The following is an 11,376-nucleotide window of genomic DNA, read 5'->3' as shown; positions in this document are numbered from 1 at the left end:
ATACTTGTTTGTTATTTCATATAGTAGTTCAAAATTCAAAACCCAACCCCCCAGTTTCATATAAAAAAAATCCAAAAGTTATAACCAATTCTGAAGTTATCATCCTATCGTTACATTCTTTGGGAGACGACCCGAGTCATCTCTATACTACTTTAGTTCAGAGGGGTTCGGTAACTTTAATTATAATTTGATAAGCTCCCTTAGCACGACACTCGAGCTCACATCACCGATCCCCAGGTTCGGTTGACCGAACTTGCGTACTTGCCTAGCCTTCCGTCCAGATGCAGTCTGTGTGGATCGAGCTTGCGTTCGGTCGACCGATCCGCCAACGGTCTCTCCTTGAGCTGGCCCGATCAGCATGCTCGACTAAGTCTCTGGTTTATCTTCGGTTCGGTCGACCGATCAGAAGATTCGGTTGACAGATCAGCCAACAGTTGGTTGCTGACGTGGCTGCTGATGTGTCACTAACGGCTGGATTCTGATGATAGGGGTTCGGTCGACCGATCATGGCTTCCGGTCGACCGAACACTTGTCAACTTCCCGGTTGACTTGCTCTGGTTCTGCTCACTTGGGTGATTGCGGCCAACCGGAATATGGCTCACCCGAGCCCAATTCCCGACCTTCGCCTCGAGCAGTCTTCAGTCTGGGCTTTACATCTCTCAAACGTCGCACACGTTCTTCTCGCCCACCGGTGTACTCTTCCGCAGCTCTCTCGTCCTTCGGACGCACCGAGCCCATCAACTCCCTTCCTGTGTCGTCATTCTCGCTAGCTGCATTTTCCACTCGACTTCCTGCGCTCCTGTACATTTAGACACAGGGATCAAATACAAACAGGACCTAACTAACTTGGTTGATCACATCAAAACAACCATGGGGTCCAATAGTTAAGTTAGATCTTGTTTGGTTTAACCCTTGTGTCTAAGTGTGCAAGAGCTTAGGAGCACAGGAAGTCGAGCATAAGACGCGGCTAATGAGAAGGACGACACGGGGAGAGAGCTAACGGGCTCAGTAGGTCTGAGGGACGAGGTGCCGCGGAAGAGTACACCAGTGGACGAGAAGAGCGTACGCGACGTTCGAGGGACGAAAAACTGGGGAGGAAGGCTGCTCGAGGAGAAGGTCGGAACTTGGGTTCGGGTGAGCCCTATTTCGGATGGTCGAGATCACCCAAGCAAGCGGAGCCGGAGCGGAAGACCCGGATCGAGGCGAGCTGAACCGGAGCAGAGGGCCCGGACTGAAAAAGTCAACTCTATTGACTTTCTTGGTTCGGGCGCTCGGAACCATTCCGGGCGCTCGGACCAATCCGGGGCGCCCGGAATCCTTCTAGGCGCTTGGACCAGCCGAACCTGGATATTATCCAAATCACGGTCAAACGCGATCTATGCGAGAAGAAATAAAGTTTTATCCTCTCTCAGGCGCCTGGAATCCTTCCAGGCGCTCCGACCAAGGCTATAAATATAACATTGGTCCAAGAAGCTGAACAACAACTTGTAATCCATATATGTTTTGTTCTACTTTTCCTTGTGTGCTGTTAACGTTATAAAAGACTACTCTGCCCAAAGAAGATCTTCAGATAGTGCGCTTCAATCTCCTTGGATTAGCAATCTTCTGATTGCAAACCATGTAACTCCTTGTGTTTATTTCCTGTTTAATTAGTCTTTTTATTTTTAATTACAAGTATTCTTAATTTAATTATAAGTCGAGAAAGGATTGATTTATTTTTTTCAGGGCAATTCACCTTTTCCCTCTTGTCGGCCTCCAAAAGGACCAACAGTATGCACTCTACAACGTAGATATAATCAACATGATACCTTCAATATCACAACCAGACACATACATATAATATAGGTCCAATCAACATGTATCCTCCAATAGCAAACACTAAACATATGTACAAACACAATATGCAAACGGATAGTCAATTACGTGACTCCTACAACACATACCAACCATGTGTACAATCAACAAAGATATGCATAATCAGCATATTAACTCAATCAACCAAACATCCCTACAATACATACTCTACGTGTGTTTACACAATAGAGTATGAATATCAAGAGTCGAGACCGTATATGATATAATTAGATCACCTCATAGATCAAACATAAGTATCAAGCAGAAAAAACAGCAAACAAACACGATTTAAGATAAAATAGCATAATCCATCAAATAATAACCATGCACTAAATTCAAAGAACTATATAGAGACCAAGGAAGAAATACCCGTCTTTATAGTGTATGATATAACTAATCAAGTATGAACTAGTTAGCTAAATCCATCATGAACCAAATAGTTAACTGAACCCTAATCTGATTAGGAATCTATACATTAATTCTATTTTAATTATTAATCCTAAATCTAATAGTTAACCAATTTCATTAATCTTGTTAGATTTAACTCAATATATAACTCTCACTAGATTAGGTTTAATCCTTCTAATATCTTGATAATGATCATGCTATCATCCAAATTAACCTAACTAGAGAAATTAACTCACAAATGGATCTCTAATCCATAACCAAATAGATTAAGCATCCCCAATCATTTCCCCTTCCAATTAGGATTTACTACAAGCATAATCAATCCAAAGCTCACTAATCAACACACTAATCCAATCTAATGTAAACACGAAATCAACTTTCGAACTCACCCAAGTATAAAGCTTCAACTGATGCTTCACAACTGGAGAAAATCACTATCGGTATTGCTAGTTTGAGTAGGTAAAACTGCTGCCCCTTTCTATTCAAACATCCCAATTTAATATTAATACAACTACAACCAAGAATTCAACTCAAATTCTTAATTCATAACATCTAACTAACAATTTACCTCCAATATCAACCACCTCTTCTCCCACTGAATCCCCAACAATAGGATGCGCTTATGAAACCCATGATCGATTCAACAAAAATCCACAACACACTGTGTTGAATGTCTTTCATTAGTCCGAATTAGAGAAGAGCAACCAAAGAAAACTCACTACACTAATTCCATGAATCCCTAAAGATCTGGATGGAAATACCTTGAATGCTCACCCCTTGGAGGTGGCACTCGAACAGAACCCCATTTGTGGTGGCATGGGTTTCCCTTCTATGGATCAACCAACAAGAAGAGCGACTATTGCTTGATTTGCTGACATAGCATCAGCAAAGGGACAAAGATGCCCAAGGGAGCAGATTTGCCACGATTGACTCGGGTGGTCGCTAGAAGTGGTGCGTTGGTGATCAACTCTCAAGACGTCTCCAAAGCTTTGCGGCGATCGGCTGGAGAGAATGGGTGGTGATCACCCACATCCACGGTGAAATCAAATCAAGAAGAAGGTTGCGACAATGAACCGAATCTAGGGCTCGAGAAGTGGTGGCGATGTCGAGCGCAGATCCAACGCGATCGATGACTTCCAGCAGATAACCAACACGCTCCGTCGATTATGGATCGTCAACTAGGGCATCGGCTGAAGAGGTGGAATCGACTGTGATGAAGTGACCTCATAGCCCCCCTTCCCATCGGTGATGACACCGGAGCAATGAGAAAGGCGACAGTGACTCCCTGCTTTTGGCTAGAGACGACCCGCGTAAGGGATGGCTCGGAGACAATGGTGGCAGATTTGGAAGGGAGGAGTGCGCCGACAACCGTGAATCGGGAGAAGCAAGATCGCGGAGGAGATGAGGAGAAGATTCGACGTGACTGGAGAGAAATAAGGAGAAAAAGAAATAAAACTTAGGTTTAAATTAATTAAATCCTAAGTTAAAAATCCTCAATCAACTCCCATTTGAATGGGTATCCCAACAGGTCGCCGTCGAGCCAAATCGTTCCATCATCTTAAAACATATCATACGACCTTTATTTAAATTTCGAAAAATTTCTAAAAATCTTTAAAAAATCTTATAAGATTATTACTACAATAAAATTTATCATTGAATTTACCTTATCTTACACTACGTGAGTGGTTTGATAGGATGCTATTGTTGCAGAGGGCGCCAACCTAGCATATAGGGTCATGTAGGGCACTGATGTGATCGGATTTATCTGAGCGACATTAAATCAATTAAACTAGAATAGGAGATTCAGTCATATTGAAATAGTTAATTCAGTTGAGACAGATCTTTTACCAGTTCATTTGGAAAAATCAGTACTTGAGAATTTCAATGACAGAGATATGATAATAAATATAAATTTGATTAACTTAGCAGGTTAAAATTATGTTAATTACATTAATTCAACAACAAAGTTGATGAGCAAATTAACAATCATGCGAAAATATTTTGTTTTTTTAAAATGATCAAAAGTTAATCATACAAACTGTTGATGGCAATTTTATTAGGAAATTTCAATACATTCAAAAGAAAAATCGAATTCTTACTAAAATAATAAAATCGGTAATTGAAATGGATCATATTTTAGGAGCCATTTGAAAATAGAAATATTCCTTTTTCTCCCACGTGTACGACTAGATTATCCAGCCCGTTTTGCACACTTGGCGCTCTCATTCAGATGGCCTATTAGGCCCACCTTTGCTTCTAATGGCAAGGGCGGTGGATGGTTGGGTACGTATTTATCGTGTTGGTGAAGTATCGCTCCAGAGATATCCAAATGGTGGAGCGACGCCGTGAAGCTTCCGATGCGATGGCCGATAGAGAGATGAAAGCGGCGGCGCGATGTCCACCGGAGTCCGAGACTGACGAGGGCGAAGAAGAAAGAGGACGTTATGGCAGCGATAGAGGCCCAAGGCCGAAGAACAAGCGTTCGGGTTGCGCTTCTCTGTTGATTCCGCATCTGGCGCTCCCATGAGTTCCATTATCGGGTTAGGTAGGCTGTCCCAATCTCCGCTCCAGCTCTTCTCATTCCCAATTTGATCCGCTTGTTTATTGTTTTCGCCGTGCAATCTTTTGCCTAGTTTCTTGTCCGTGGGGACGGTGGAGCATGATTCCTAATTCAGTTTGTCTGTCCCGTAGAATGTTTGAATGAATGACGCGGGAAGCATCCTGCTGTATCGCGATCTGTGCTTGAGGAACGCCAGAGTTAATGGAATTTGGGAGCTTCATGTGGTGTTTATGATCTCCCTTGTTGGGCTAGGGTTTGAGTTCCATCTCCAAAATTTTCAAATTTTCATGTGTTTATTGAAGGTTTGCGATGGCACTTAATAGGTTTTGCCAAATTTTCGTACTATTTATCAAAGCTAAGATATCTTAATGTTAAATTTTCAATATTCGATTTTGGTATATTCTTTATATCCTGGCGAGATACCAGTCGCGGGAGGGAATTTATCACACTTCCTTTTAATACTTAACTATTGCTAACTTAAGGAGTTGGACTCTTTCCTATAAGATCTATCTCAGCCAGAAAGGTAGTTGTTGCCATGGACGGTGGGCATTCCTTTTGTGACCCGAGGAGAGGAAGAATCAATTATTAAATTCAAATCTTTAGTTATTAGTTAGATTAATCATATACTGTTTTAATTATTCTTCCCTAACTCCTAGAGCGCTTGAGCACATAAGCTTAAACCCATAGTTTCGTTTTTGTTTTGAATTCTTCCCCGGAGTTTCGTTTTTGCATTTGTCACGCAAATCATAAAATGATCTTTCATCTTCAATTGTTCTCCTTTTTACTCATACTCAAGAGCTTTCAAGAAAGGATCTTAGGCCCCGGAGACCGGCGAGGCAGGTTCCATAGCGAAGCACTATTGGGCGGAGCTCTCTTTCGATCAATACATTCATGAAATATTCGAGTGAGAAGAAAGGGAGAAGATTCATTGTTTCTATATAACACAAAGATTCTGATGAAGATATTCGACTAACGGAACGAAGCAGTGAAATAAATAAATAAATAATGATTCAAAAAATACACGTAGAAAGAATCAGAACAGATTATAGTAATTGCGTGAATGGCATGTGCCATTCACTCTAACCCTATCCCTACCCTAAATATTTGACCTAACGAGCTATCTAATGATACGCCAGCAAATTACAGCGTGAATGACTATTCAAAACTAGGAAAGATCTGACCTTGCCATACTAACTTAAAGCGATCCCGTCGTTACACTTGACCCTAACTTTATTTGAGCCCTTCGGTTCTCCTTCAATTCTGGCCCTACTCAGGACTTTAAGATCCGGCTCCTTGGTTTAATCTGTTCTTGTTGCTGCTGGCTCCGCTACTTTCATTCCAGTAGCTAGACGAGTTAAATCAGTTCCGGTTGCGTAAGTAGTTGCTTTCCGTTGCAGCTTGTGTTTCATAAGCTTAATCGTAGGTGAAAGATGGTTTTTATTCGTCCCTCCCCATTGCTCGAGCCCTTTTAATCATTTGAGTTATTGTCCTCGTCCCGGCGAACTATAGGTGCTACGCCTGATCACTGAACTCAAATTGGAACAGAACTCGTAAGGATTCCCCGGTACAAGCTTTATAATGAATCTTGTCCACTCCTCAAAGTCGAGTTACCGAGCGTAAAAGGTTGTTCGTTCCTCTCTTCTCTTGCGTATCCGATAAGTCGAGTGTATTCCCCCTGTCGTTCTCACTCGACCCTTGACTTCTAAGCCTCAAACCGGAATTAAGCTACACCTATCCTGCAACTCAATATAAAAAGTGCCTACCTTCTTTCTTTCCTAGAACTGCAGCAGCAGCTTCTTGCGTTGAGAATTCCTGAAGTTGATTATAAGTTGCCATGAATGGCATCTTGTTTGATTCTTTACCTGTTGCTAAAGGAGCTACGCCAACTGGTGCCTAGCCTGAGGATAAAAACACAGGCACCAGCTTCTTTGAGTCCTGAGCCCGAGTCCGTAGAAGCTAATCCTATAGTGGAATAGGACCTTCCCTAATTCCCACCCACGGGAACAGAGGCTATTTCAATTTTCCTCAAACACAGGTGCTAGGACAACTGAAGCTACTGCTGCTAATATATATAAGGCATAAACAACAGGACTCTTTCCATGAACTCACTCTTTATCTGTTAATGGAATCTCTTTCAACAGGTGCGGTGCCTTATTGAATTGAACCCATATTGAGCAGCTGCTGGCAATATAACTTATAATGATAGTTCACTCGTTCCTTTCACCCAATGGTCGAGTGTAAATAAGGAACGAAGCCTCTTAAGAACTCTAACCCCGCTGCTACCGAATCAGAAAGGAAAGAAAAAACTATCAAACCGGAAACAACAACAGGAGCTGCAGCCTTTGATCTTCATTGCCTACCGCGGAGAGAGTATAATGAATATATGGCATATAACCATCTCAGTATCTTATCTTTCCCTTGTACGCAGGTGGAGTCCTTGAAGTCCGGAAAAGAAAAGATACGGTGAGATAAACAATGAGAACTAGATTAATGCCATACTTTGAGCTTCATGAAATGCTACTAGTCTGTGCCCATCCAGCTTTCAGCTATTAGACGAATTTTATCTTAGTAAAATCTTTTTATCAGTCGATGATGGTGGATGTTTAGGCATCCTTGTCCAACTGTTTGTTTAAGTGAAAGAATCAAGATGCCAATGGTGCTTGGATCTTTGCATATTGAAGAAAATGACACATTAGGCACTATGATGTGTATATTTTGACTTAGGCATAATGAGGCTATGATAATGTTTGGGATGTGTTTGTCCAATGGAAGTAGCATATATATCTGTAGGGGGTTGGTAAAAATTGTTGTTATGAGAAAATTAAGTCGAATAGTTTCACTGAAGACTGTAAAAGTAGCATATATTGAAAACTTTTTTATTTGGTACTGAATGTGCTTTGATTTTTGGACGTCCATATAGAAGTAAATTCTTGTGTTCCCTATGGTAATTTTCTCCAAGAATTATATTTATTTAGTAAGAATGTTTATGGACTAACTTCCTCATTATAGCAGCACATTAAGAGAAATAGCGTAAGGGAATACAATGGTAGTGATAAAATTGCAAAATTTGTTTTTTTATTAAAGTGTTTACTTGTCCAATCATTTCTTTGATTTATGGATTTGAGTGTCCATGTTGATGAATGATTATTGGTTACTTTGAGTGTCCTCACTTCAGGATCTGGCTTAATGAAGAAGAAAGGATTTAAGGGATCCTTAGCTGATATGGGATAGTCCTCTAAGGTACCCTTACTGTAGGTATTTCAAATTTGCTGTTTTGGCTCCTAACTAGTACCTGCGCAGCATGCATAAGCTAAGCTTTTTATCTATTGCACACTTATGTTAGACATTTGCAGTTTTAGCTGGTGTTCATAGTTTCGTTGCATGTCTTCTAAAGAGATTCAGAGGAAAGGATGATGGTATGGCATTTATAAAATGTTATTGAATAATTTCAGTGGAATGGAATTTCAAGTCTAAAGTTTAATCATCATGTTAGTTTGCAGCTATTAATGCAGGCAAAGCTGGGTGGAATGAAAACTAAGATCTTGTATGAGTGGAGAACAACCTTTCCTACGGATTTTACATAACCATGTTGCACAAGTTGCATCCCCACTTCAGAAGATACAGCTTCTTGCTTAGGTTCAATGCTTTGCAACAATACAACATGGTAAACCATCAAAGTTGTACTTTCATCAAAGTTTTAACTGTGGTCGAATTATATTTACTGAAAATAGAGTATGTTTTATGCTAAAAAGTTCACATATATGTTATCTGGAGCCTAATTATCTTTCTAACCAAACTAGAAAACATTCATGATGCAAGTTAACCAATAATTTCTGTGAAAGCCAATATGGTTATATCTCGAGCTTGTTTCAATGGCAGGTTCACCAGGAGTCCTGCTTCAGAGTTGCCTCAGCTTTGGAACATTCTCATGTCTCATCCAGGGACTCAATAAAAATCAGGATGCAGTCACTCTTCCTCGCATGGCCAGTCAACACCTTTATTGGACGCACTGCTAACTTGTCCGTCTGTCATCGAATTTACTATAGAATCTACAATTGTCATGATCTTAATTGTCACACCATGAAAAACTGCAAACAATTCTTACATAGGGTTATTACACTTATTCTACACAGCAGATGTATGAGAAATCAGATTGTTTGGTTATGGACCTGTACAAGATGGTGGAAGAGGGAGACACTAAACATCGCAGTTCTAGTAAACTTTTGTCCTCAAAACAAACAGAGCTGAGTAGTATTTCAGAGAAGCTGCAACACCGAGAATCAGCTGAGTTTTTGTCTCCTAACTACCGTTCCAACAGTCGTCTAAGTTTGTCTTGCAATGGTCAGTCACACATAAATATTCCCACCACCAAATTCAGAACAAAAAATCTTCTACACAGGTGAACAATGGCTGCTGAAGTAGTGTTAATTTTACAAACACAATGAATCAATCAGCTTCAAGCTGGGTATCTTTCCCAGCTGACTTCCATGGTTAGGTTCTTGGAAACACTGCCAGTATCTTTCCCCTTCCAAAGTTCTCAAGTAGTTTCTTTGCACCATCCACTTCCATCACAGAAAGTCTCTGCAAGTATCCATAAGCTCCTGCTGCCACCATTTGTTTCCTACACTTTCTTGATTGCGAAATCGATACCAATATTGATATTGTGTACTTCTTATCTATATGAATTAAGGGATCGAGGAGTTGAACCACGTTCACAATCCCCTTCTCCTCCTTCCTTAGTAGTCTCTGACAACCAAGGAATGGCATTAGCGATGCCAAAGCCCTTGAAGCAGCTTCCTTTTCCTCCAATGCTCTGGCTTCCAACATGCGCACCAGAGGAGGCACTGCGTCCTCAAACTCCTTCCGTGTCCTCCCTAAAACCAAAGCCAATTCGGCAACTGCCCTCGCTGCTTCTGTTCTTGTTCCCGGCTTGTCGCACTTCAGAGCAATGATGATGGGAAGAAGGAAGCCAGTTGTGGCGATGATCTCAGCGATGTACCTGAAAGATGCTAAATTTCTCAACAAGCAAACCCCAAGCTCAAGATTTCGATCCTCTCCTATGTCGACTGCTTCCCAGTAGTTCTTCAGGTGTTCCAAAGCCCTTTCTTTGAAGATGGATAGCTTTATGCTTTCGCATTCCGCGCCGGCTGATAGATTAGAGAGGCAACCGATAGCGTTCTCTTGGGCAAGAGGAGTTCCGGATGCTAAAAGACCAATGAGGGCCGGGATTGCATTCTCTTCGAGGAAGTTCAGTCGGAGCTCTTGCGCTGTGGCGAGATTTTTCAGCACTGCAGCGGCGGCGGTCTGGGCGGAAGGACTGCCATTGCGGCAGATCTTCAGGAGGGTTGCGATCCCGCCGCGGGACCCGATGATGACGGCGTTGTCCCTGTTTTGGGTTAGGATGTGGAGGGCGGTGCAAATCTTCTCCTTGGCGGCGCCACCCTCGGACTCGAGGATGCGAGCGAGATGGTGTAGGAGGGGCAGCCCTTCTGCCACTATAAGGTGGTGGCAACTCTGCACCTCCGAGATCCTCGCGATTGCAGCCGCAGCCTTCTCCCTCGCGTCGTGGCAGGACGCAGCGCCGGCGACTGAATCGAGGAGGCGGACTAGCGCCGGCATCACCCCCAGTCCAGCGGCGAGCACGACGTTTTTTTCCTCCTCGCGGAGTAGGTCGAGAAGAGAATCCAACGCAGCGATCCTCGATTCAGAGCTTCCGATCTGAAGTCTCGTCACGAGCCTCCTAGCCTCCGTCCGCACGAGCTCTCGGCGAGAACTCCCCGCCTCCGGAGGAGGAGACGGAAGGTAGGTAAGCGCGCCAGAACGTAGGATAAGATCGGCATCGGCAGCAAGCTGGTGGAGCGCCGCGGAGACGGCGTCGATCTCGCTCTGGGTGCGAAGCCTGGCGGCTGGGGGATCCGAGGCGCGGCAGAGGGAGGCGAGGGCGAGAGCCGGGGAAAGGATTTGGGTGAGGGATTGGAGGAGGTCAGCGACGAGGGGATTAGGTGGGAGGGGCGCGAGGTCGTCGAGGGAGGCGGAAAGGCGAGCGACGGCGGCGGAGACGGAAGTCCAGCGGGCGCGCAACGACTGGGCGTCTGCGGCAGCAGCGGATAGGGAAGCGAGGAGGAAGCGACAGCAGCGGAGGTCGTCGCTGCCTCCGGCAGAAGCGGCGGCGTCCATGGCGGGAAGACCGGCGATGGAGATAATCCTGGATTGGCGGCGGACCCAAGCCCGATCCGGAAACTGTGTGATGCGCTAACTGTGTGATGCGCTGTGTTCCTAATAGAATCCGAACAATTAGAGCACTAAGGAATCGAATGGCACCCACATTTACACTCGTCAGCAGGAGTCGTTAGTCGAAGAAGAATGAGCGGGTTCCACATCGTTCTTGTCGTATTTCTCGGTGGGTGACTACTACTCGGGGCCAATAATGATTGGGGTAGAAAACCGTCAGGTGAACTTGGTGAAATTTAATGGATGAGTTGATGAAATTTACTATAATTAGAATATTTTAAAATAAAAGAGAACTTTTTTAATCATCGATGAGATTCTATGGA

At 43.3% G+C, this 11,376-nt stretch overlaps 1 protein-coding gene and 2 long non-coding RNA genes across 9 annotated transcripts; 1 reads left to right on the top strand and 2 right to left on the bottom strand.

Moving 5' to 3' along the window:
• Positions 1-1,793: 1,793 nt before the first annotated feature.
• Positions 1,794-3,790, bottom strand: LOC122020736. The gene is made up of 2 exons (XR_006122310.1): positions 3,024-3,790; positions 1,794-2,923 (listed from the first exon to the last, which is right to left on the bottom strand). It is a non-coding gene; the product is annotated as an uncharacterized LOC122020736 (long non-coding RNA).
• A 723-nt stretch (positions 3,791-4,513) lies between these two features.
• LOC122020041 lies at positions 4,514-8,941 on the top strand. Of its 7 annotated transcripts, none has more exons than XR_006122077.1 (5): positions 4,514-4,807; positions 4,954-8,062; positions 8,176-8,238; positions 8,316-8,486; positions 8,702-8,941. It is a non-coding gene; the product is annotated as an uncharacterized LOC122020041 (long non-coding RNA). The 7 variants fall into 7 exon arrangements; XR_006122083.1 differs by having other exon boundaries at positions 4,521-5,046; positions 7,998-8,062; XR_006122081.1 differs by having other exon boundaries at positions 4,521-5,046; positions 7,998-8,062; positions 8,166-8,238.
• A 372-nt stretch (positions 8,942-9,313) lies between these two features.
• On the bottom strand, positions 9,314-10,999 carry LOC122019535. The gene has a single exon (XM_042576992.1). It carries the CDS (start codon positions 10,997-10,999, stop codon positions 9,314-9,316), a length of 1,686 nt encoding a protein of 561 aa, XP_042432926.1.
• Positions 11,000-11,376: the final 377 nt, after the last annotated feature.

This window comes from Zingiber officinale, chromosome 9A, assembly GCF_018446385.1.
Source record: "Zingiber officinale cultivar Zhangliang chromosome 9A, Zo_v1.1, whole genome shotgun sequence".
NCBI classification, from domain to species: Eukaryota; Viridiplantae; Streptophyta; class Magnoliopsida; order Zingiberales; family Zingiberaceae; genus Zingiber; species Zingiber officinale.
Note: the sequence above shows the minus strand (reverse complement) of the source record. Positions and strands in the feature narration are given on the sequence as shown.

What these genes read in the sequence shown, in the direction of transcription:
- LOC122019535 (XM_042576992.1), bottom strand. Translation starts at nt 10,999, where the DNA reads ATGGACGCCGCCGCTTCTGCCGGAGGCAGCGACGACCTCCGCTGCTGT.